The sequence below is a fragment of the Mesoplodon bidens genome, assembly GCF_964165515.1.
Source record: "Mesoplodon bidens genome assembly, chromosome: 3".
NCBI lineage: Eukaryota > Metazoa > Chordata > Mammalia > Artiodactyla > Ziphiidae > Mesoplodon > Mesoplodon bidens.
Genome location: NC_138178.1, coordinates 155,296,257 through 155,323,998, shown reverse-complemented (window position 1 = coordinate 155,323,998; position 27,742 = coordinate 155,296,257). Strand labels below are relative to the sequence as shown.

Below are 27,742 nucleotides of genomic sequence, written 5' to 3'. Positions count from 1 at the left end.
GGGAAAGCTAAGGGATTATTTGAATGATCTTTTTAAAGAAGGCAACCTTTCCCCCCATCATCCTTGATTTGGCCATCTGGCTCTGGGAGTTTGTTGGCGAATGCTCCTTGACTATAAAATTTAAACAGATGATTAACCCCTCTCCCTCCCACACCAGCATGCCTGCTATTAAAATGCCTACTAGGACCAACCTCTGAAAATCAAGGCAGGCTAGTGGAAGTGAGGGAGCAAACACTGGCAAAGTCAACGAAATGAATGGAATTCCGTCCTTAGTTTTTCTCTCATTGTTACCCTGACTTGATGTTCATCATCTCAAGTTTAGTAAACTTCCTTTCACAGTCTTTCTGCCATCTCTGGCCATCTATATGTTCAATCACACCTGACTAAATGGCACCACAAAGCCCAGATCTCATATTGATTATTCCATGATTACTGACAATAGTTTATTTTAGAGATGGTGTACCCTTCCCTCTATTGCTCGTCATTTGCAGTGCCCCGGAAAATCCATAATCATTGTATTTGGTATGAGCCAGTCAGCAGTATTAATCAGATGGACAAAAGAAGTATTCAGTGCATAGTTAGTAAGTCTCCAGAAGCTCCCTGTACTGGACCAAGTCCGAAAGAAATAACTTATTTTTTCATCCAAAAAATATGAATGTGTGCTTAATATTCAGTGTTTTAATGATTTGGTGACAGTCATGAGAAAATCACCAGTTAGAAGTAAGAATGGGAGAACAAAAGAGAGTCTGGGCATTGAGAGTAAAACATGTACCTGTGGGATAATGCTCATTCACTGGCCAGTTGTCCACCTGAAGCGTGGCATTGCCGCCGTTCCTGGTAAAGCGCACCACGTGGTATTTGCCATCATTTACCGGGGTCCTGTCCTCTTTGATGGAGATGTCAACTGTGCCAATATTGAAGACAACTCCAATTTTCCCCTGTTCCTATAATAAAGAGACACAAAAGGCAAGTTATCACTAACCACAAGGTTTTCTCCCTTTCAAGTGGATCCTCCAACTAACAATGAATCCGTAGGTACCCAGAGAGAGCTGTCAGCTTGAAGTTAATAATAGTATCCTACATTTCTCCATGGGCTTTCATCCTGAACATAAAAGCCAATGGTACAAAACCACCCACATTGCTCTCAGAGGCTGCACTGCACAGGTTACATCATTTGATTGCCCTCAACAGATATCAAAGCTGGAACCACAGAACTACCTAACAAGTGAGTAATGACACTGCAAGGTTCTGTGAGATGAATTAGGCATGTTTTCTAGAAGAGGCTAATCAGACACTGAATTGTAGGTTACTTCACAATTCAGATTTAGGATTAAAAAGGAAATGCAAGCCTGCTTGCACTCTGGGGGGCAACCAAGGCCAAGAGGAGGCGTACAGAATGATGAGGAACCAAAACCATAGGAGCTAGCGCTATAGACTGACTCTTGGTGATACTTTCTGTAGGTATACAGAACATAGGAAATGTATCCTCAGTGGGGCCCAGTGAAACTGAACTGAGGTTTTCCAAGTCAGATGCTGGCACCCTTCCCACCCTTGTAGCCCTATTCCTAAGGTTCAGCCAAAGAAGGAGGTAATATTCAGGGCTATAGCTTTATGTTACACAGCAGAAGAGAACCTCTGTGGCCCTACATAGACTTTTGGGAGGGAAAACACAATGAATTCCAGAGGAGTAACATTAGGGCAATGAAGGTGATGATTGTGGTGATGGTGGTGGTGGTGGTGGTGACATCATCCACCTCCTGGGAAGTGCCCAGAACCACTGAAATATAAATAACAATGTTATTACAACTCTTACTCTACTCCTTTAATAACCTATGACTAAGAGTTGGAATTAGTATTCGGAAGAAGACACAAAATGAAAGTAACCTCACGGATCAGATATAATCAGTCTCTCGCAACCTCTCGGAAAGGTATCAGCATGCAGGGTGTCAGGAGGAAATGGGCAAGGAGAGAAAAGAAACATCTTTCTCCATTTCTCTAATAGTCTGGCTTATTGGCAAACAGTCCGTTGGACTTTCAAAAACAATAAAATTTAGGTGTGATTCTGATGTTCTACAAGACTAAGTCACAATATTTGTCCACATAGTCTCTGTTATCCTCTATTTCCTTCTATTCAAGAAGAAGGAGAAGGAGGAAGTGGAGGAGGAAAGGAAGGAGAAGGATATGGAAAAAGAAGTCCAGAATCCACACACACCAAGACATAGGAAAGATTTCACTGAATCTCAAGTTTAGTAATTTTGGTTCATTCATTCATTCATTCAATATATAAATACCCTATTTATTAAGCACTCACTATGCTTAAAGTCAATAAATTGAGACTTCTGGTGAGATTTTAGGTACTGGTTTCCATAGAGTTTGCTAGACTTCACTTTTTTTCCCAAAAGACAGGCTTTCCTTAACTAGCCAATTTTCCTTTAGTTATGTGAACACATCTTGTGCCCAATAAAAGAATGAATAAGTACCTAGGAGCCTTAATCGTAAAAAGTAGGAATCTAGGCTGATCAAAAGAGGCTGATTTCAGCATGCAGGGATGCTGAGATACAGGGTAGACATCATTGCTTCCTTTGTACCCTGATAGCACAGCACACAATGTAAAATGGTGTCTGCAATTCCCATGTTCTGTTCTCTGGGGGAAGCAATTCTGGTGCCTCCCCAGATGGTGACTAAACATACTCATTTTCTTAAGTTTCTAAGAAACAGGATTTCTTAAATCCCTGTTTATTGAGACACTGTGTTCTCAGCTTTGTTTTGTTTTGTTTTCCTATCTCTGCACCTCCAGCACTAAACAAAATACCTACTATTAAAACATGATGCATGGATAAGTGAACCTGATGATCGGTTCTTTTGCATCTTTCATGACCATAATTAATAATATTATGATCCATTTGATTCTTTCTCCTTAATTCTCTGGGAATGCAGAAATGACAATATGACTTTTCTGCTTTCTCTTAAAGAGTTGGTATGTACTTCTAAGGATGGTGTGTGTGTGTGTGTATGTGTGTGTTGGTACCTAATCACCCTCGTGCCTAAATAAGCAAGGCTATAACCCGAGTCATAATCTTTTTAGCAGAATTGAAGACTGGAGGAGTGAAAAAAACCATGACTGCAGACACCATTACTCCTCTGCCCACCCCACAAATGTGGACTGTTTATTGCATCACTGTTCCTCAATGAGAAACCACTGTATAAATCCTGGATGCATGTAAAGGACTGCTGGTGATTCAATTCACCTCAGTCACTAATTAATCATGGAAGGAGGACAGTTTTAGGGGGAGAGAGGAGACCTTTAGACCAGCCTTCTGCAGCTTTTCAGCAGCAGCGGTGGCAAAGTACAGTTCTGGCTCATGGAGTAGGCTGATCAGTGAGATATATTCTTGGGCAGATTTTCTGCAAGATCCATAATAGATTCAGGAAAAGAGAAGATTTAATCTCTGCCAGAATAAATATTTGGTCCTTATCTTAGGCGCCACACATTTTCTATTGCAGTCACTGTTTTGGGGAGGTCTTCTTAATCCTGCTAGCACGTTGCCAATGTCAGTGGAGACCCTTACTCAGATGTTTCACTGTGTTTCCTGCAGTGGTAAAGGTGCCTGTGCTGGACCTCAGATGTGGTCTCTTCACTAATGAGATTTCATTACTGCAACCTCCTTGTCATTTGTCATGGGACCACAGTGGCATTACAATCTGTGGCTAACTGCTTTGTCTCAGTTCATTATAAGCTTTGTGACAAATACCCAAACAGTTGCCCAGGCTTAAATCCATCATGCTCAGCTGCCATGAAAATAAAGTGGGCTGGCTCATGTGTCCAGAGAAGAGATGATGTGAAGGATACAAAGCACTGGCTTTGGAGTCAGCCCTGACTAACCTGGGGCAAGTTACTCAACTTTTCTGAACCCATTTCTTGATAATATATTATGGGGATAGGATACCAGCTTTACATACTTTGGAGGGCTGTTATAAGGCTGAAACGTTATAATTAATATGACAGTACTTTATGAATAATAAAATATTATACCAATATAAGGTATACATGAGATCAAGAGAAGGAAACCATCCAATCATTTGACTATTTAAAACACTGTGATTGCTGGAGAAGTTCATTGGTTCGATATGATAAACATGGGTTTTAGCATATCTTGGTTCAAATGATACCTCTGATTCTTAAAGCTGCATGACCTGGGGCAGGTTGTTTAACTTCTGGTGTTTCTTTTATAAAGGATCACGTGGAGGAAGAAAGGCAAATTGCAGTGAGGATTTTAGGAGAACACATATGTGTGAAGCACCTGGCACAAAGCTGTGCATATTTTGGGACCTCAATAAATGTAAGTCACCTCTTATCTTTCTTCCCCCCTCATTAGTGTGGTTGACACTAGTGGCATGAGCCAAGAACTGGTTGGCTTGGCAACACTGTCATTAAGAAATATTGTAAAAGTAAATGTAAATTTTAGCAAATAGAACACTAAAAAAACAACATTTGCACAGTTGATTTCCTGCCATGATTTGCTCTCTCTCCACATTCCTTGGTGCCTTTTATAAGCCTCTCCAAGATAAGCAAAAGTGTAGGTGCAAAAACAGCATGACTATAAATTTTAATAACTCCATACCCTTCACCACTAAAGTTGCTACCAAGGCAATCACTTCAATCTATGTTACTCCTTGATATTAAAAACAAAGACAAGTGGTAAATCGGAAGACATTACCAAAGAATCCTCAAGTGCATTCAGGGAAAAAACTGAACAGTACAGAAAATGGCTGTCTTTAAATAGCCAGTAAGTCATTCTTTATCAGTAATGACTCTTTATGAGCCCACACGGTTCCTCAAATTAGTCCAGCTCCACCTTTCTGATCCTCCATCAGCCAAAGAGCACTGATTGCTATGGAGGTGACCCAAGAGATGCTACCAACACCAGGTTCAGACTTCAGGAGCAGAAATGCACGGGGGCAACAAATATCCTCAGGAATAAAGATCTCCCAGAAGGTGATCTCTTCATTCATTCCAGAGTGCCCCAGGGGAAGGCAAAATGCACCATCTGCTATTTTAGAAAACTGCAGCTGACAGAAACAGAACTGGGGCTCTCAAATGTGTGCCAGGATGCTACTCAAAGGAAGTAATTCTCAATATCTTAACTTCTAGGCTTCACACAGAATTTGTGAGTTCAATGCTAGGCGGTAAAACAAGGACAACAACATGAATGTGAGCCTGCTTGGGGCCAGACACCATCAGGTCTGCCATACTCATTTCAGTCTGGCTTATAGTAAATAAAGTAATCAGTGGCACTGTTTACCACATTTTGGTAGTTCTCCTCCATTATGGGCTCATAGGAGAGAGAAATTCTGGGTCTGCTTGTGATGGGTAGGGCCAATGGACCAGTGTTGACCAATAAAATCAGGTGTTACTACTGAGCCATCCGTTTAATTGCTGGTTTGAGACCTGCCAGAATTCTCCCATTTGCTCTGAACCACTGCACTCAGCAAATTCCTAGTAGTGACTTCTCTGTCAGTCTGGGTCATTGAGTGAGGATGACAACAAGCCACACTACAATCGACATGGAACATGTGAGAAACAAAGCTTGGTTGCTTTATGCCACCAAATATTGGTATTTGAAGCTGTTTGTTACTGCAGCATAACCCAGACTATCTGGATGATGGAGTAGGTGCTCAACAAGTATTTTTAACAGAATAATTTTCAAATTCCCACAATTACCCTTAAAATGTTTTTTTTTTAATGTAAAAGCATTTAGGAGAATCCAGCTATATTTTATTAAGCCAGACATGAAAGAGATTTGCAAAGATGTAAAACAATGACATTATCAGTAATTTTTAAAGTACTGCTTTTCAAAACTTATTATTTATGTGAACATGAATTGGGCTTATTACTCATTTCTAAATAGATTAATAAATAGTTATTTTAAATGTTTCATGGCTTTAAATTCTAACAGGGTAAACATCACTAGATATAACTCACGTTAACAAAAGCTCTTTGGGCTTCTCATCATTTTTTTAAGTTTAAAGGGGTCCTAAGACCAAAAAATTTGAGAACTGCTAAGTTAGTTGATCTGGAAGGTTTATTCCACTTCAAAAACTTCATTATACTCTTGTGTTCAGAGTTCCAGGCAAAACAATAAAAAATTAGATTTGTTCTATCTTTTCATTCTAAGACATAGCCTAACAATTTAGTATAAAAATTGAATTTTACCTACTTTTCTTTTATTTTTCTTTAATTTTTAAATTTAATTTTATTTATTTTTTTATACAGCAGGTTCTTATTAGTCATCCATTTTATACACATCAGTGTATACATGTCAAACCCGATCTCTCAATTCATCACACCATCACCCCCACCCCCCCACCGCTTTCCCTCCTTGGTGTCCAGATGTTTGTTCTGTACATCTGTGTCTCAGTTTCTGCCCTGCAAACCAGTTCATCTGTAACAGTTTTTTCTAGGTTCCACATATATGTGTTAAAATACGATATTTATTTTTCTCTTTCTGACTTACTTCACTCTGTATGACAGTCTCTGGGTCCATCCATATCTCTACAAATGACCCTATTTCGTTCCTTTATATGGCTGAGTAATATTCCATCATATATATGTACCATATCTTCGTTATCCATTCGTCTGTTGATGGGCATTTAGGGTGCTCCCATGACCTGGCTATTGTAAGTAGTGCTGCAATGAACACTGGGGTGCATGTGTCTTTTTGAATTATGGTTTTCTCTGGGTATATGCCCAGTAGTGGGATTGCTGGATCATATGGTAATTCTATTTTTAGTTTTTTAAGGAACCTCCATACTGTTCTCCATAGTGGCTGTATCAATTTACATTCCCACCAAGAGTGCAAGAGGGTTCCCTTTTCTCCACACCCTCTCCAGCATTTGTTGTTTGTAGATTTTCTGATGATGCTCATTCTCACTGGTGTGAGGTGATACCTCATTGTAGTTTTGATTTGCATATCTCTAATAATTAGTGATGTTGAGCAGCTTTTCATGTGCTTCTTGGACATCTGTATGTCTTCTTTGGAGAAATGTCTATTTAGGTCTTCTGCCCATTTTTGGATTGGGTTGTTTGTTTTTTTAATATTGAGCTGCATGAGCTGTTTATATATTTTGGAGATTAATCCTTTGTCCGTTGATTCATTTACAAATACTTTCTCCCATTCTGAGGGTTGTCTTATCGTCTTGTTTATGGTTTCCTTTGCTGTGCAAAAGCTTTTAAGTTTCATTAGGTCCCATTTGTTTATTTTTGTTTTTATTTACATTACTCTAGGAGGTGGATCAAAAAAGACCTTGCTGTGATTTATGTCAAAAAGTGTTCTCCCTATGTCTTCCTCTAAGAGTTTTATAGTGTCCAGTCTTACATTTAGGTCTCTAATCCATTTTGAGTTCATTTTTGCGTATGGTGTTAGGGAGTGTTAACATTTCATTCTTTTACATGTAGCTATCCAGTTTTCCCAGCACCACTTATTGAAGAGACTGTCTTTTCTCCATTGTATATTCTTGCCTCCTTTGTCATAGATTAGTTGACCATAGGTGCGTGGGTTTATCTCTGGGCTTTCTATCCTGTTCCATTGATCTATGTTTCTGTATTTGTGCCAGTACCATATTGTCTTGATTACTGTAGCTTTACAGTATAGTCTGAAGTCAGGGAGTCTGATTCCTACAGCTTGGTTTTTTTCCCTCAAGACTGCTTTAGCTATTTGGGGTCTTTTGTGTCTCCATACAAATTTTAAGATTTTTTGTTCTAGTTCTGGAAAAAATGCCATTGGTAATTTTTTTTTTTTGCGGTACGCGGGCCTCTCACTGTTGTGGCCTCTCCCATTGTGGAGCACAGGCTCCGGACGCGCAGGCTCAGTGGCCATGGCTCACAGCCCAGCCACTCCGCGGCATGTGTGATCTTCCCGGACCGGGGCACGAACCCGTGTCCCCTGCATCAGCAGGAGGACTCTCAACCACTGCGCCACCAGGGAAGCCCGCCGTTGGTAATTTGATAAGGATTGCATTGAATCTGTAGATTGTTTTGGGTAGTATAGTCATTTTCACAATATTGATTCTTCCAATCCAAGACATGGTATGTCTCTCCATCTATTTGTATCATCTTTTATTTCTTTCATCAGTGTCTTATAGTTTTCTGCATACTGGTCTTTTATCTATCCAGGTAGCTTTATTCCTAGGTATTTTATTCTTTTTGTTGTAATGGTAAATGGGAGTGTTTCCTTAACTTCTCTTTCAGATTTTTCATCATTAGTGTATAGGAATGCAAGAGATTTCTGTGCATTAATTTTGTATCCTGCAACTTTACCAAATTCATTGATTAGCTCTAGTAGTTTTCTGGTGGCATCTTTAGGATTCTCTATATATAGTATCATGTCATCTTCAAACAGTGACAGTTTTACTTCTTCTTTTCCAATTTGTATTCCTTTTATTTCTTTTTCTTCTCTGATTGCCATGGCTAGGACTTCCAAAAATATGTGGAATAATAATGGCGAGAGTGGGCAACCTTGTCTTGTTCCTGATCTTAGAGGAAATGCTTTCAGTTTTTCACCACTGAGAATGTTTGCTCTGGGTTTGTCATAAATAGCCTTTATTATGTTGAGGTAGTTTGCATCTATGCCCACTTTCTGGAGAGTTTTTATCATAAATGGGTGTTGAATTTTGTCCAAAGCTTTTTCTGCATCTATTGAGATGATCATATGGTTTTTATTCTTCAGTTTGTTAATATGGTGTATCACATTGTTTGATTTGTGTATATTGAAGAATCCTTGCATCCCTTGGATAAATCCCACTTGATTATGGTGTATGATCCTTTTAATGTGTTGTTGGATTCTGTTTGCTAGTATTTTGTTGAGGATTTTTGCATCTATATTCATCAGGGTTATTGGTCTGTAATTTTCTTTTTTTGTAGTATCTTTGTCTGGTTTTGGTAGCAGGGTGATGGTGACCTCATAGAATGAGTTTGGTAGTGTTACTTCCTCTGCAATTTTTTGGAAGAGTTTGAGAAGGATGGGTGTTAGCTCTTCTCTAAATGTTTGATAGAATTCACCTGTGAAGCCAACTGGTCCTGGACTTTGGTTTGTTGGAAGATTTTTAATCACTGTTTCAATTTCATTACTTATGATTGGCCTGTTCATATTTTCTATCCTGGTTCAGTCTTGGAAGGTTATACCTTTCTCAGAATTTGTCCATTTCTTCCAGGTTGCCCATTTTATTGGCATAGAGTTGCTTGTAGTCATCTCTGAGTATGCTTTATATTTCTGTGGTGTCTGTTGTAACTTCTCCTTTTTCATTTCTAATTTTATTGATTTGAGTCCTCTCCCTCTTTTTCTTGATGAGTCTGGCTAATGGTTTATCAATTTTGTTTGTCTTCTCAAAGAACCAGCTTTAAGTTTTATTGATCTTTGCTATTGTTTTCTTTGTTTCTATTTCATTTATTTCTGCTGTGATCTTTATGATTTCTTGCCTTCTGCTACCTTTCGGTTTTGTTTGTTCTTCTTTCTCTAGTTCCTATAGGTGTAAGTTCAGATTGTTTATTTGAGATTTTTCTTGTTTCTTGAGGTAGGCTTGTACAGCTATAAACTTCCCTCTTAGAACTGCCTTTTGCTTCATCCCATAGGTTTTGGATCATAGTGTTTTCATTGTCATTTGTCTCTAGGTATTTTTTTGATTTCCTCTTTGATTTCTTAAGTGATCTCTTGGTTATTTAGTAACGTATTGTTTAGCCTCCATGTGTTTGTGTTTTTTACATTTTTTTCCCTGTAATTCATTTCTAATCTAATAGTGTTGTGGTCAGAAATGATGCTTGATATGATTTCAGTTTTCTTAAATTTACTGAGGCTTGATTTGTGACCCAAGATGTGATCTATCCTGGAGAATGTTCCGTGTGCTCTTGAAAAGAAAGTGTAATCTGCTGTTTTTGGATGGAATATCCTATAAATATCAATTAAGTCTATCTGGTCTATTGTGTCATTTAAAGCTTCTGTTTCCTTATTTATTTTCATTTTGGATGATCTGGCCATTGGTGTAAGTGAGGTGTTAATGTCCTGAACGATTATTGTGTTACTGTCGATTTCCTCTTTTATAGCTGTTAGCAGTTGCCTTATGTATTGAGGTGCTCCTATGATGGGTGCATATATATTTATAATTGTTATATCTTCTTTGTGGATTGATCCCTTGATCATTATGTAGTGTCCTTCCTCATCTCTTGTAACATTCTTTATTTTAAAGTCTACTTTATCTGATATGAGTATTGCTACTCCAGCTTTCTTTTGATTTCCATTTGTATGGAATATCTTTTTCCATCCCCTCACTCTCAATCTGTGTGTCCCTAGGTCTGAAGTGGGTCTCTTGTACACAGTATATATATGGGTCTTCTTTTTGTATCCATTCAGCAAGCCTGTGTCTTTTGTTTGGAGCATTTAATCCATTCATGGTTAAGGTAATTATAGATATGTGTGTTCCTATGAGCATTTTCTTAATTGTTTTGGTTTTGGTTTTGTAGGTCCTTTTCTTGTCTTGTGTTTCCCACTTAGAGAAGTTCCTTTAACATTTTTTGTAGAGTTGGTTTGGTGGTGGTGAATTATCTTATCTTTTGGTTGTCTGTAAAGCTTTTGATTTCTCCCTTGAATCTGAATGAGATCCTTGCCGGGTAGAGTAATCTTGCTTGTAGGTTCTTCCCTTTCATCACTTTAAGTATATCATGCCACTCCCTTCTGGCTTGTAGAGTTTCTGCTGAGAAATCAGCTGTTAACCTTATGGGAATTCCCTTGTATGTTATTTGTCTTTCTTCCCTTGCTGCTTTCAATAATTTTTCTTTGTCCTTAATTTTTGCTAATTGATTACTATATGTCTCAGCGTGTTTCTCCTTGGGTTTATCCTGTATTGGACTCTGTGTGCTTCCTGGACTTGGGTGGCTATTTCCTTTCCTATTTTAGGGAAGTTTTCGACTATAATCTCTTTAAATATTTTCTCTGGTCCTTTCTCTCTCTCTTCTCCTTCTGGGACCCCTATAATGTGAATGTTGTTGCATTTAATGTTGTCCCCGAGGTCTCATAGGCTGTCTTCATTTGTTTTCATTCTTTTTTCTTTATTGTGTTCTGCAGCAGTGAATTCCACCATTCTGTCTTCCAGGTCACTTATTCGTTCTTCTGCCTCAGTTATTCTGCTATTGATTCCTTCTAGTGCAATTTTCATTTCAGTTATTGTATTGTTCATCTCTGTTTGTTTGTTCTTTAATTCTTCTAGATCTTTGTCAAACATCTCTTGCATCTTCTCAATCTTTGCCTCCATTCTTTTTTCAAGGTCCTGGATCATCTTCAGTATCATTATTCTGAATTATTTTTCTGGAAGGTTTTGTATCTCCACTTCATTTAGTTGTTTTTCTGGGGTTTTATCTTATTCTTTTATCTGGTACATAGTCCTCTGCCTTTTCATCTTGTCTATCTTTCTGTGAATGTGGTTTTGTTCCACAGGCTGCAGGACTGTAGTTCTTCTTGCTTCTGCTGTCTTCCCTCTGGTGGATGAGGCTATCTAAGAGGCTTATGCAAGTTTCCTGATGGGAGGGACTGGTGGTGGGTAGAGCTGACTGTTGCTCTGGTGAGCGAAGCTCAGTAAAACTTTAATCCACTTGACTGCTGATGGGTGGGGCTGGGTTCCCTCCCTGTTGGTTGTTTGGCCGGAGGCAACCCAACACTGGAGCCGACCTGGTCTCTTTGGTGGGGCTAATAGAAGACTCTGGGAATGCTCATGCCAAGGAGTACTTCCCAGAACTTCTGCTGCCAGTGTCCTCGTCCCCAAGGTGAGCCAGAGCCAGCCCCCGTCTCTGCAGGAGACTATCCAACACCAGCAGGTAGGTCTGGTTCAGTCTCCCTTGGGGTCACTGCTCCTTCCCCTGGGTCCCAATGCACACACTACTTTTTGTGTGCCCTGCAAGAGTGGAACCTCTGTTTCCCCCAGTCCTGTCAAAGTCCTGCAATCAAATCCCTCTAGACTTCAAAGTCTGATTCTCTAGAATTCCTCCTCCCGTTACTGGACCCCCAGGTTGGGAAGCCTGACATGGGGCTCAGAACCTCCACCCCAGAGGTTGGACTTCTGTGGTATAAGTGTTCTCCAGACTGTGAGTCACCCACCCAGCAGTTATGGGATTTGGTTTTACTGTGATTGTGCCCCTCCTACCACCTCATCGTGGCTTCTCCTTTGTCTTTGGATATAGGGTATCATTTTGATGAGTTCTAGTGTCTCTCTGTAGCTGATTGTCCAGCAGCTAGTTGTGATTCTGGTGTTCTCGCAAGAGGGAGTGAGAGCACATCCTTCTTCTCTGCCATCTTGGTTCCAATCCCCTCTCCAAATTTTATAGGTTAAAAAGATCAAGATTCAGACAATTGAGAATTTGCACAAGTACTAAAATATATATTTAATATTAGAATACAGGTCTGTCTGACTTTAAAACCCATGGGTTTTCCACCTTGTTATGTTTCCATTATATGTATTCATGTTGCAACTGAGTTATTTATATAAAAATGGTATATGTATTACATATTATACACTTTACATCTGTATAACCTGCCTAACCTGTCTGCCTAACCTATTTGTGTGTATTTCAGATGTAGGGATCCTAACAGGTGCTCAGCAAATACTTGTTAAATTAATGGATAAGTGAATGAATGAATATAAATTATAATGTGTGGTCGTGATAGAAAAAACTGTGTTAATATGCTTTTATACCATGGAAGGCTAACTAGGATTTGAACAGTATGGGATAAAGCATTGAACTGGTCATTTGTATTGAGAATTTTTTTTGCAATAAATCTTGGGCAAAACATATAGTCTCATTATGCTTTATATATGCAATCTGTAAAATACAAAAGGATGAGGTACAATTTACTTGATTCATCAGATAATTTTGACTGTGGGAGGATTTTATTGAAGTTCACTAGGATAAAACACCCTGCATTTATTAGATCATGTATGGGTTCTTTACATGGCTATTAATTATCTTTCAGTGAAGATCATAAGTCCATTCTTTCAATATTATCATCTCCTTGTCCTAGACCGAAGACAACTGTTAGATAATAAGCAGTGAGTGTGCACTTCTGGTGTGCAAAGCCATGTGCTATGAAGGGATTTGAGACCAGGTCTCTCCCTCAAGAAGTCCAAGATAGAGAATAATCCTATCCGGAATCACTCAAACTGACAAGGCTCCAACCTGTGCAACTGGGAGAGGGTTTGGACTTCCACTGTCATCCCATGACAATGACCCAGTCTCCTTCCCTCGAGGAGCTTAAATGTGGCTGTGTGTGTGGCAGGAAGGGCAGGGAGGGAAGAAGAAAATGTCTGCTTTGGGTCCCAGAGCCTTTAAGGTCTAGAAGCAGAAGACCTGAGCCCAGTCAAGGCTCTGTATCTTGTTGCCCAGATGATCTGGAACAGGCCTCAACTGTCTGTATGAAAAATGAGAATAACAATACAAAGACAACAATAATAATAATGCCTGTGTTGAATGGTACTTAAGATAAATGAATAAAATCTTGGCAAATTATGAAGTGCTGCTCAAAGGATGATATAAACATAATGTTAATGGTGGGGGTGAAGATGGTGATAATGGTAAAGATAGTGAAGATAACTGGGTAAGAAATAGTATGACAGATGATGGGTGAGTCAGAGGCTTTTGCACACACCCTACACCATACTTCTCTGTGTATTTGAAATGACTGTCTCCCATTCAAGATCATCAACTCCAGAATCCGTACAGACTGTCCCTAGAAAATTCATGTTAAATGGCTTGGAAATAAATTCTATTTTCCTAAATCTGCACAGGTCTCTATGACCTTTGCACCCAACCAGCAAAATTGTATCCAACTTCCCCCCCAGCTGCAGTTGTGCTTCTCCTGTTGTTTCCCTGATGTCTGGTTGCACGAGGTCAATCAATTAAAGTGGATTAGATCCACAGGCTGAAATACTAACAGAGGGTCAAGAGAGATAAGACTGATAAATAGCTCAAGACAGTTCCATCTCTAACTCCCAGAAAAGATAAAAAAGAGAGAGAGAGCATGGATGACAGCTCAGGACAACAGGAACTCTGACCTGAAGAGGGAAATCAAGGAAGGACAAGACAGCTGGTGCAAGTAAATAAGATGCAAGTCAGAGCCAGGGCTCTAACAATCACCGGTTATACACCAGCATCCTGAGTCATTATGTCCTTCAAATCCACTCTGAACATGCATTTTGTACTGACAGACCCCAATGTCACACTGCCTCGTTTGGTAGTTAAGTCTGACTATAAAGTGAAAATTAAAAGTTCATCTCCGTAGGAGCCTCAGTGTTTCACCAGGGCCTGGAGCAGTCTCCTGGCAGGATTCAGGTGACAGCTGGCAGGGCAGTGCTGACTGAAACCCAGTACAGACTGAACATCTCCCATAAATGCCTTGCTGGTCCCCCAAATCTCTGCCACAGCTGTGAGGAATGACCCAATGTCCTTAATAAAGAGACCTTAAGCCCTGTGCTCACAATAACATCAAAATCCTCAAGATTAGGAAGTACTTTTTAAATCACCAAGAATTCTTCCAGAAAATCTTCCATCTTTTTTTTTTTACATTATAATCCCAGTTCTATTTTTCAAATAATTATACATACATATATATATATATATATATATATATATATATATATATATATTTATACACAGATACAGAGAGAGAGAGGGTGGGGGGAGGGAAGGAGAAAGGGAAGAATGTCTGGAAGGATAATACCAAATTGGTACTACGTGGACTATCTGGGACGTAAAGTGGAGTCTAGCAGAAACTAACTTTGTGAGTTTCTATACTGTTGAATTTTACAGAGAGCATATGTTGATGGAATAATCACGTTTTTGCTTTTTAAAAAATTTAGACAAAAATTTTTCACCGAGAAAATGCATCTCAAAATGGCTTGTCCCCCCACTGCCCACCTTGCACACACACACACACAGCGTGAGAGCACAGTGTCTTACCTCTTACCTACACACTTACAAAGTGTGGTCCTGGGAGCAGGATCAGCATCAGCATCACTTAGGAACTCATTAGAAATTTAAATTCTTGGATCTAAAACCAGACTCTGAATCAGAAACCCTGGAGTGGGACCCAGCAATCCGTAAGTTCACAAGCTCTCCTGGTGATTTAGATACTTGCTAGAGTCTGGGAATGAATTCCTTATATTAATGTTTTGGTTCCACTAGGGCTATGGTTTCAGCTGGGGTGATTTGGTACCCAGGGACATTTGGCAATTCCTGGAGACATTTTTGCTTGTCACAACTAGGGGTGGGGCGCTAATGGGCTCTAGGGGGTACAGGCCAGAGATGTTGCTCAATATCCAACAATACACAGCCAAGAAATACCTGCCCTATAGTATGAATACTGTCACTATTGGAAACTCTGCAGTGGGGAGTACAAAACTTCAGCCACACAGCAAACACACATAAAGCATGCATTGCATGACAGAAACTGATCTACAAATGTTTACATACATAGTCTAATTCATTGCTCACAATACTCCTTCTATGAGGTATGTATGCATGCACACAACACAAACACAAGACATACAATACACACATGTACCTGAGGGCATGCCTGTGTGTACCTATATGTGAATTTTGAATATTTGGTCTAAACTCGTCTGGCCCTCAGAGCACAGGGTGAGCAATGAGCATGTGTGCATAATCTGACTTGCTCCTACTCTATATTCTATTCAAGTGCCCTTTTTACAGATGTAAACTTGGCAAAGCAAGCTCACACAGCCAGAAGGTGGTGGGTCTAGAGTACACATCCTGTGATATTTTCCCTGTCTGCTCTTGGTAACCCCTTTTTCTTATCACTCATTGTTACTACCCTAGGAAAGCCTCCCAGTACATCTCCCCGGGCACAATGACATTAGTTGATAATTCCAAACCCAATTTAGTCCCTTGACCCTTCACTACAGACTAGGTCATTCTAGTCAGTTTCCATGAAGAGGTATAATCAGTTCTGAGTGGGCATCAAAGGAGAAACTCCCTGTCCTAGAACTAGATATTCCAGTCCAAGGAGGAGCAACAGCTCCCATAGGGAAGACAGACCAGCAAACAGCTAATAACCTTTCAAGACCTATTCTGTGGCAGTAAGGAAACCTTCAGTGATTCTCCAAAATGCTTTACTATTTGCCTATCTTTCAAGTGACAGACTGAGTTAACATTATGGCTTCAAGGAGAATGGACCTAGGTGAATAACAAACCTCAACCAAGAATTCTTGGTTTAATAAGCAAGGCATTCTCGGTCATTCCCATAGATGAATTCCCAGGCTAAACTCTATACCATTTTCTAACCAAAGGAAAAAAAAAATAGTATACACATTTCAGAACTGAGAGATTCAGTACTTTGGGATTACCAGAAAATACAATGTAGATGACTGCATTTTTTTATGATGCCTTTGGAGAATGGGTATGCAAAAGACGCAGGAGGCAGAATGGCCTGAAGCAGAGATCAGCAACTATGGCCAAATTTGGCTGTTGCTTGTTCATGTAAATAAAGTTTTATTGGGACACAGCTGTGCTCATTCATTTCTATATTGTCTTTGGCTGCTGTAGCACTACAATAGCAGAGCTGAGCAGTTGCAACAGAGATCACGTGGCCTCTAAGCCTAAAATATTTACTGTCTGGTCCTTCACAGAAAAAGTTTGCTGACCCCTGTTATAAAATCTTGCACAATTTAGCTGGCCATGATTTTTTTCTTTAGTTTTTGATCAATGGTTTATGTTAACATGGTCAGAGTAACTCAAATAGGAGTGGGAGAGTCAAAGGGGGAGCCTGTACCGACGCATTCAACTATTACTGACAAATAGAGCACATTTCTAATAAGACAAAATATATAAAAATTCATCCTATTTAGGCATAAACTAATCTATCTCAGATCCATTAAGGCTAGTTTAGATACTAAAATCAATTCAACATAACACTGTTTGAAGGTGGGCAGCTGCAGATACAGAGAAATAAATTAGAGGCTTCTGGCAAAAGATGATGGTAGCTAGGAATAGGCTGGTAACAGAGGGGATGGAGTGAAGTTGTAAAGTTATTAAAATTATAATGATATGACATTTTCTTTCTGAAAATGTGTCTAGTTCTGTGGAGTGAATCATGTACATGTTAAAGGCTTGGGACTCTAAAAGCCAGCACACATCACTCTGATGCCAGGACTTGAGTTTATTACATTAGATGGAATGAAAGAAGAGAATAGCATTGCAACCCAATGAATATCTCAGTCTCCAGGGCTCCCATGCATCTGCAAGACACTTGAGTCCCTTGAGTGATAAATGGTGATTAACTGAGCTCTCTTGGTTTACCTGCAAGGAGAATCTATTGTGTCATCATCGTGGGACGAACATACTGAAATAAGGGCTCATTTTTCCTTTCCTAGTTATCGTAAAGAAAATGGCCAGCAGACTCTAATATATCAGCAGTGCCTGTCTGCACGCAGGGACGGTGGTGTGTATGTGTCCTGGAGATAGCATTGCAGCGAGGTATTTCATCCAGGTGATATTTTATGGTCCTCCTCTTTGTCAACTATCACCACTGTAACAGTCTCTCTTGGATCTTATCAGCATTTCTAATTCAAAAGCTTGATTCTGACCTACCCCCAACCATCATAATAAAAGCAAGAGAGGAAAAAATAAAAGGGAAATTTAAACAAGCTGTAGCAAGTAAGAAGGCAGGTTTTCTGGCCTCCATGCCAGTGTCATAGTCACTGTAGGGGAGAGTAACCTGGGCATCCTGTCAAAAGTATGAAAAGAAGGACACCTTCCATGGGCCAGGGGTGAGATTAAGTAAAAGTCACCCAAACGGGAGACTTGAAAACGTGTCACAGGGAGTTGACTCATGCCTTTGGAAAAGCATCCAACATAGCAACATTGAGAATTATTTCAAAGCTGCCTGCTCTTTTGATAGAATAATTAGAGAATACATAACCTTATTTTAATTTACTTGAATTTAATATTGCTACCAAACTGTAACGTAAGTTTCAGGCAAATGGGGGAAATACCCCTGAGAAACTAGGAAGTCATTGTTCCTCTATGATCTGGCATGCACTGTGAGTCACCTGGTAGCTAGCCACAGCTTCAGATACACAAATTATCCACGGCGTTTATAAAAAATCCATGCACAATATGAAGAAGTATTTACATTATGGAATTTAAAGGGCACAAACAGTCCTTATTCTCTCTCTTCTTTATGAGTGTGCTACAATTTTATTCACTGATATAAAGATGCTAAATGATTTCATCCAAAAGTCTAAGGAACACACTGCTAGGGAAATAGAGTTGTGTGTATGCATGCCTATGTAAGTGTGTGCATGTGCGTGTGTATGTGTGTTTTAATAAGACCTTAAAACTTAACATACCCAAAAGCTAGTTTCTCTGACCCTCTCCTTTGCTTTTTAAGTAAAGTGATGATGATTCAGGAGAATCTAGACTTCTCTGTGTCCATCAAAAGGCATCTGTAGTCAAGCTCTAATCCTGCCCTCGGATAGCCCCTGAACAGTCAGTGGAATGCTTGGGACTTTACTTCCAAGAAGGCTTCTCAGAAATGTGAAACTATCCCAGACGTAACTCAGAACAAACCATGGATTCAGATGATCAGGACGATCTAGAGTCAGTCAACATGAGTTCCAGGGAATGCACTGGTTGATCATTAGGGATCACTGATCCAGTAATGACACAAAAGCAGAACAGATCTCCTAGGCCTGGTTCAGACCAACACCAAATGAGGTATCCTTTCCTATATGGAGACGAGACTTCCCTCTGCCAGAGAATATGGCTTTCCTAGTCAGTGTACAAAGATGTACAGAGTTAAACACAATTCTGCATACGTGCCCTCCCAGAGCCATCTTTAACTAGTTATCTCACAACCCCTCCAACCTCTATTCAATAATAAAGTCAATTGTTTGCATTGATTCATTTCAGCGTTTTGTTTTGTTTTTAATGAAACGGTTCTTTCCCCAATCACATCGTGAGCATCATGAAGGCAGAAAATACATTTTTATTTTCTATGTCTTTCTCCATATAGACAGCTCAATAAATGTTCAGCTGAGCACCTGACACAATGGTGAAAGCATCTTTGCATTTCTCAGCAAGCAACACTGTAGTGCAGACTGCAACATCTCCATCAATGTTCCATTTATTGTTTTTCGATTTTTGCTATGATTTTACTTTAGAAGAGTGTGTCTGAAACTGTGAGCCATGACAACATCTCAGGGGACCATGGGCACTCATTTATTTCATGTAGTTTACTAAAACAGTATTCAGGATAATTGCCAGTGAGCCTATGCAGCCCAAGGAGAGCTTGCTCTGTAGACCTGGAGGTGAGAGGTTTGTAATCCATTACCAAGGTCCTCAGTCCACTCTGCTTTTTTTACTTAGACTAGATTCAAACTGAAGTCCTAGATGTGGACACCACTCCCTCCCATTACCAGTTCCTTGAACAATTTGATTCCCATTAAACACCATTTTTACCCTTGAATTATCCAAGATGCCACCCTTCCAGAGAAACTCGTTTTCATTTTCCTGCCTTCTTCTCTACTCCTCAATGCAGTGACTGAGGGTCAGTGTAACGTTCAAGCTCTGCCCTTTGGGAGCTTGTCCCTTCATCGCAGTCTTCTAGGTCCACCTCTAAGTGAGCTGTACTACAATCACCATCCACTTTCAATTTGCACTAGACTTGCCAAATTGAGGATCTTTACATATCGTTATATTTTTAAAACGATATCTTTATTTCTTCAAATCCATGTTGCATAAGTCAGAGTCAAGTCACAGAGGTTTTGCAATCAAGTATCTGCTGATTATACACTCTAGATAGGGTACTCTGTCAGACCCATCAGAAGCTAAAAAATATATTTAGCATTATTCAGTCCTTAAGAGTGTAAACTCCACCCTGGTATTGTGAAAAGGGCAATACTACTGGAACAAGAAGACACGGATCTAAGTTCTAGTTGTTTACTTAATGCAGATCCTGGGACAAGTCACAAATACTCTGGGCATAGTTTCCTCAGGTGTAAGACAGAGTTGGCATCACCGAGCTTGCTGGGTGGTGATGAAGGTAAAAAAAAGAGATGTTTGTGACGGCGATTTGAAAATTATGCGGCACTGAAAAAAAACATATCATTGAAAAATAGATGGGGACAAATACAAATAAAAACAAGCACACAGTTCCCTAAATTAAGATAGAAGAAATAAAAATAAACATCTATAGTCAGTCCTTGACAAACTGCCCAAGTGATTGGAGGCAGAGGTTGCATTATGTGTCCTTCAGGACTGAAAATGCCACCTTATTTGGGAGGGGTCAGGCCAGTGGTGGGAAAAAGGTGGGTTAGATCAGACAAATTCAAGCAATGAAGATGAGGAAGGAGGAATGGGGGAAGTTTAGAAGGTTGAAACTATGGGAATGAAAATGAAATTCAGTCTGAGAAAGAGAAAAATCGGAAAGACTTGGCATAAAAATGCTTTAGAATATCAACCAGCTGGTCTGGTCTCTAAAAAATCAGTAATTTTTCCGAGACACAAACTTTCGCATGTTCAGATAGTCTCTCAGGGCTCAACACATCCAAACAAAGAGAAAGCATGTTTAAGGTTCATAAACATGCTAAATCTTAGAGGATATTTTTTTTCTTGCCCAAAGGGCCCTCCCCATACCCCCAGCAAATGTTTCCTTGATAATGGCTCAATTACATTTATGGAATTTAGAAAACTATAGACTCAAAATAAATATAGATAAAATCCTTTATTCCCCAAGTGTGCCCTGCTGCTAACCCCCCTGCTTTCTGCTGTAGATATTTCTCTTCTAGCAGAAGAAGAACTTTAGCTGCTTAGAAGGACAATGGTTTGTGCAGCACTCACACTGGACCTTGGCCTAGAGGCTCAGAGGCCATCAGGGCAGACACCATCCAAGCAATGTTAGAGCACCCATGTTTCAGCAGTTAGCAGTTATCTTACTGTTGCCAACTAGTCATATCTATGTTCAGTAACACCTTTGATTCATTTACGGCAGTGATTAAGGTCAGAGGAAAGTAAAAACTTAGAAGAAGAGGGAAGGAAGTACTAGGGATACAGACAAGGAATTACAGGAGTGCGACTAAAGCTATCTACCAAGCCTCATCTTAGGAAGCTAGTTATAAGCAGAGACACCTTCCTTAATAGACAGCAGGATGCATTTCTGATTCAGTTGCCAAAGGATAACTGCTGATGAGCCATTCCACCTCTGCTCACCAGACAACGAGGTCCATCCAGGGAATGCACAAACACGTGCGTGCAGGGCATCTGAAATCCAAATGTCCATGACACACAGGTTTCATCTCCACACTGGTGAAGGACAGAAAGGATCAGGAGTTATGTGTCTACCCCAGAGGGACACAAACAATGTTGAACCTGGGGGGCATACCTCTTGGAAGAGTAACAAAAGCTCTTTTTGGTTTGATTGTTGTCTGTTGATTATTTTTCTCCAATAGATACTTATCAGCTGCATTGTATAATACAGAGGTTACAAACAGAACCTACAAACTGGATCAGACCCTCAGATGTATATTATTTTATGTTTTAAAGGGTGGTACTCATATTATCTTTTAAAATGTGACTTAGTTTTCAACATTTAAAAATCAGAAGGTCTCTCATGAATAGTTAGATTTCTAAGTTCTTTTGAAATGGTAAGATTTAGCAACCCTGGGATAATATTTCTAAAACACAATTAAAGGCCAGAGCTGATTGGAGGAGAAAGGCACAAGTTTCTAAATCACTACAGTCTCTACCACTCCCTATTGAATATTAGATGCAAAGTCTGAGTGTTGGTTTCCATTTATCACCAAGTTTTCCTCTCTCTCTCTCTCTCTCTCTCTCACTCTGTCGCTCTTTTTTGTTTTGTATCGTAAAGATGAAAGGGAAATATGTTTGTTACCATATGACTAGCAACTTCTCTGAACCTCAACAAAGATAGATCAAGAGCCATGGGGTTCAAAAAAAAAGAGAAAGTGCATTTTTTCTTATACCTCATTCCATTTTAATCAATTAAATTATCAGTCTGCCCTTTGTAGATTTTTCTGTTGTTTTTCTTTTTAAAACCCCTAACATACTATAATAGTCACATGCTTTTGAGTAAGCAGTTTTGGCTTTGACTCTTAACTCTATCACTTACTGTGTGTTCTTGACCAAATTGTTTAGATTTTCTAAGCCTCAATTTTCTCATCTTTAATGTTGGGAGAATATTACCTACCACAAAAGCTTGTTATGAGGATAAAACAACATATGCAGGCAGCTAGCACATAACAGAAGATGCTCAAGGAATTGTCATTTCCTTCCCCTTTGAAGGGTTGGGATGAATTAGGCAGACTCGATCATAAAATCACACACACATCTAAAGTGCCTGCCAAACTGTAATGACCCAACTGCTGCTTCAGAGAGATGGCTCAGCTCAAGGTTTTAATGCACTTTTCATGAACTGAAGCGCATCAACAGAATCTATCACTGTTAGGCAGACTCATAAGAAGGTCTGATTTAAGCAAAATAGACTTCCTTCTGAGCCCTGAAGTATGATAGATACCTTCACCTTGACTTAGAGACACACCAATAGGAAATGTACACTTAGCCAATAAATAGTAGGATTAATTAATGCCAGCAAAGATAATGATAACAAAATGCATTATTGAAAGTTGCCTAAGAGCAGACCATTAAGTATAGAAAGGTACATGTAAATTTTATGCAAACTCAGTTTTAGTTCTGTGACTTCATATACCTACATAGTTATAATCATCAAGAAAAATTTAATGTAGGCTGCTGCTCTAGAACTACCATTTAATTTTGAGCAGACTGTGATATTGAAAAAAAATTATTTAAGTTATATAACATACTTGCCAAATAAATAAAAAATGTTCATTGCAATATAACACCTAGAGAAACAGAATCGCTGCTCTACCATGTTGAGGTTTAAGTGGGCAATAAATCATAGCTCTCTCCATTCTGAATTCCAAGCCAATTGAAAAATATACACAGGTTCAAAGAACGAGCAAACTTTATTGCTTGTGAAGCTGAATGCCGGAATTGATCTGGGTCTCAGACCAGGCCACATAAGGCTTCTTACGCATATGCCTTGTCCTCTTCTCTTCCCCATTGTCCCCTGCAAAGGTGAAACTGTCCTGGGCCTGGGTACACCCAGCACAGGGAGAAGAACCCTCTGAACAGAAAGAAGAGAAGGAAGGGGTCTCACCATACATGTGCAGACCCTTCATCCAATTCCACCAATTAAATAAGGGATTGGAGAGAAGGCATTAGAAGTGTCACCCCTAAATTTTCTTTCCAGGGAACAGCAATTGCTTCATAGTATATATGTATAGATGGGGGAACCATCTCTTTTCTAACTTGAGAAGCCCAAATAAGCCCTCTCCAGGCAACCCTACCAATACAGATTGACCCATAAGAGAAGCTAGAGAGCCAATCCTCAGGCATCTAAAGAGGATTTGTTATTTGGAGGTTGGTATATGTTTGGAGGTTTGAAATATTTACTTTATGGTCATGGTGAAGCTGCCATCAACTAACTAGTTAATAACTACCACTGTTTCTGCTGAGTGCTGAAATTCTCAGCAACATGCAGCTGAAAGTCTTGGACTTCTGGATATTGGGGTGTCAGGGAAAATATCAGAAAGAGGAATGTTAAATATGACTTATAAGCAAAGAAATTCCAGTCCTAATTGGTAAGATTTTAGCAGGCCCATGGAACTTTCTTTACGTCATGAACTTATGCCTCCATCCTAAGAGGCCCAGAGATCTGCTTTGCTGTCATTTACATCAGTGTGCCAGCCAAGACTCTTTAGCACAGCCCAGCTATGCTGTCAACCCCAAATCCCAAGGGATGAATATAATCACCGTACTTACTGTGATGGTCCAGGCAATAATGATACCCACTTCCTGTAATGAAACTAAAATGCATGCGTCATTTTGGAGATGCTACTTGTTCAGGCAGAGTTGCCTGTCAGCTGTCTCTGGCTAAGCGATACAACCTACAATTTAGTTAACAAACTGAGACATCATAGAAATCAGTGCTTTTAACAGGCTTCCTTGATTCACTTGGGTTTTCTGCCTGCCTTACATATCACTAGTCTCTGGCAAAGTCGCACTGGTGGGGAGGAGGTCCCGGTGGATTTGAAAAGACAAGAAAAAACAAAAAGGAGAAAAGAAGAAAAACCAAGAAGCTGGCTGAATTCTAAAGTGGAATCTGTCCTAGAAGTAGAAAATCCAGGAAAACCATTTGTTGGCTCCAGTAATTCTATTGTTGCCAGTTGGGCAAATGTCAAACTCTTCAGCCTTGCATCCCAGATCTTCCATTATCCAGTTCCAACCTTTATTCCCAATATTCTTGCCAAACTTTCTGAACCTTCTGCCCCAACCATAATCATTGATTAGTCTAGTCATTCACTTAGCAATCATGTATTGAGCACCTACCATGTACAAGATTTTATTCTAGGCATTAATTCCAAAATGAACAGACCATTTCTACCATTCAAGTACTGCTTGTGTTGATGCTCAGTCCCAAGGATGGAATGGATGGTGGCAACTATCAAGAAGAATGGAAATCAGACTGAATTCCAAGGGTCTAGTTTAAGAAAGAAGAGAATACAGGGAACGCATCTTAGTATAAAGGCTTCCAGGGAACCACTTGATAGGATGATCTGTGAATTTTCTCAAGAGCTTTCACAGATGTTTATGATCTTTTTAAGGACAACAAAAAATAGGGAAGAAGTAGAACTGGCTTTAGGTTAGAGGAATATAAGAAGCCTTTATAATGGAAGTAGAATTTAAACTCAGCCCTGAACATGGACAGAATGTGGATGGTCCAATTTGGATGCTTTTATATCAACAGTACTATAGAGATGCAAGATCTCTGAAACTAGGTTTGGAATCCAGGGAACCTGGGTTTAACCCTGGATTATTTCATATGAATCAAGTAACACTGAACAAGTCACTTACCCTATTAGCTTCTTATCTTAAAAATGGTAATAAAGGGCTTCCTTGGTGGCGCAATGGTTGGGAGTCCACCTGCCGATGCAGGGGACGCGGGTTCGTGCCCCGGTCCGGGAGGATCCCACATACCACGGAGCGGCTGGGCCCGTGAGCCATGGCCACTGAGCCTGCGCGTCCGTAGCCTGTGCTCCGCAATGGGAGAGGCCACAACAGTGAGAGGCCCGCGTACAGCAAAATAAAATAAAATAAAAATAAAAATAAATAAAAATAGGTCATAAAAATACTTAGCTTATGTAGTACATAGAGTAGTTATAAAAACTGAGATAATATATGTAAAAGTGCCTGGTAAATCGTAATGTACAATACACATATCAGAAGATCATTAGGTGCTCTACATTAATTGTTGATTTGATTTTAAATGTAGATGGCTGCTTCTTCTTCTAGCTTTTACTTTGATAAGTTTTAAAAGCTGCTTGCACCCTTTTAAAAACCTTCAACAGAAGCAGGAAATGCTTCGCTTCATACTTACCTATTTCTTTTATCATAAAAAATCAAAGTGTTCCCTGGAAATCACCTCATTAATCTTTTGGAGGAAGGTAAGTTAGGGGACACATACTCTGTATGAATCTCGGTTTTACAAATAGAAGAACCTAACATAAACTTGCCCAAGCCACATAGTGAGTAAAGACAGCACCCAAAATGACCCAGGTATCCCAAAACTTTATTCTCCCAGGAGACATACAAGGACAGATTTGGCTTTCCAGTTCTGAAAGAAGTGATACTTTATTTAACTGTTTCTAGGCCCTGTTTTTTCATCTAAACAACAACCTAAAAAGAGCTGCCAAACAGGATTTTGGGGGAGATAAGAAAGGAAAAAGGCATACATAATATTTATGAAAGAAACTTAGTCCAGGGTCTGTAATACACCAAATGAAAAATAAAGGCTTTATTTTTTGCTTTACAGGAGGAAAATTTGGTTTATATAAATCTCAAGAGTGGTTGTCCTAACATATATGGAGTTGAGTGTGATGCTGAAAAACACTTAGATTGATCATTAGTAATAAATCTCAGAATCAATTATTTCATCAATCAGTAAGCATTGGGCACATACTACATGCCAAGAATTGTGCTTGATCTTAAAGACATAAAGATATATAGGACACAGTATAGGTTTTCAACAAGTTTATAATTGAGTAGCTGAGATAAAACATAGACAAAATAAGAGGTAAAAAAATAGGAAGTGGTAAAGGCAATAATGTAGATAAACAAAATTCAACAGAGGGCTTCATGGAAGAGGTGACTGACAGGCTGGGTCATGAAAGACATCTAGGATTTCAACAAACGGAAAGAGTGGAAACAAGGTTGATGAAATTGCATCCTAAGCAACGAGACTAGCACGGCCAAAAGGAAAGATGAAGTCTAGTCAGTGGATGAGTTTGGCCAGAGCATAGTGTACACAATAGAGAGAAATGGTTTTGCTGGATAAAAAAGTAGGTTGAGGTTGAATCATGTTAGGCTTTGGGGGTTCTATTAAGGAATATCAATTGTCTTTATTTGGTATTGGGAAGCCACTGAGTGAAATAACCATAAAATATAGTTTAGATAACATTTGAGCATGTTGTGAGCAGATGGAGAAGAGGCAGAGGAGGGGAAATATACCAGATAAAATAGAGATGAGGTAACAGATGGCATAAGATTCCAGGAGAGACCAAAGGGCAGGAGGCCAAAGGCACAGGTAGGTTCAGCTGTGGAGGGGTACAAGCCAATCTTTCCCTGAGACAGAAAAGGAAGAAAGAATAGTAGCAGCTGCACTGTGATATAGTGAGATCACCCTAATTTGATAAATATATTTAAAAAGTACAATCATTTGTTAGAGACATTGCAGAAGGGATTTTTAAATTGAGTTGGGGCTCAACTGGGACATTTATGGTCCCTTCCAAATCTATGACTGGGGATGTACCAATATAGTCTTCATTTTCAAAATGGAGAAAGATATGGGTTCATACAAATAATAGATTGGTAAACTTAATTAGAAGAGGAATCATAAAGTGGCAGGTGAAATTTGCTAACAGAAGGATTTTGTTCAACTGGCAAAGAGCCTTCTAGGCAAAAGATGCATATTTCTGTTCATTAAAAAAAAAAAAAAAGTCTTCACACCCAGCTTCTGATCCAAACATTTATTACCTGCTTGGCCTTTATGAGCACTTCACTTTGTGACCTCTGGGCCTTAGAAAGTAAAGGGAGATGCAATGAGCTAGCACAGCTTCACTAAAAATAGTTATGCCAAAGTAATCTCATTTTCTTGAGAATACATTTACCAAGTGGGAAGTTCAGCAGAATGATGTGGACAGAGTGTAAAAATCACAACAAAGCATCAGACAAGGTCTTTAGTGATATCTCTCAGATCACAATGGAGAAAAATGGGGAACACACACATTACAAGGATTTATAGATGGCCCACTAAACAGATGGCCAGATATTGCAGGGCTGGCAGCAGGACTAAGTTTTAACAACTCCCAGCTCAACATTTGTATCAGTGACTTGGATGAAGAAAGAGAAGCCATGATTACAAGTTCACCTCTGTCTTACATAAGGGATGAATATCCTGAATGTCAGAATACAGATGCTACAGTGAGATTGGGAAAATAGATAATACAACTCAATGGAAGTTAGTTAAGATAAATAAAGAGTTACCTACATAAAGAAACAATTACATAAGTGTAGGATTAGGATGACTCA

At 39.4% G+C, this 27,742-nt stretch overlaps 1 protein-coding gene across 18 annotated transcripts in view; it reads right to left on the bottom strand.

The window, feature by feature from the left end:
* Positions 1–27,742, bottom strand: part of NRXN3 (neurexin 3) — a gene marked incomplete at both ends in the record, with an annotated part of 1,611,783 nt that overhangs the window by 189,416 nt on the left and 1,394,625 nt on the right. For all 18 annotated transcript variants that reach the window (XM_081229994.1, XM_081230007.1, XM_081230004.1 and 15 more), the window contains one exon: positions 773–944. In XM_081229994.1, coding sequence (XP_081086120.1) covers positions 773–944 — 172 coding nt within the window. The remainder of the gene's footprint in view (positions 1–772; positions 945–27,742) is intronic.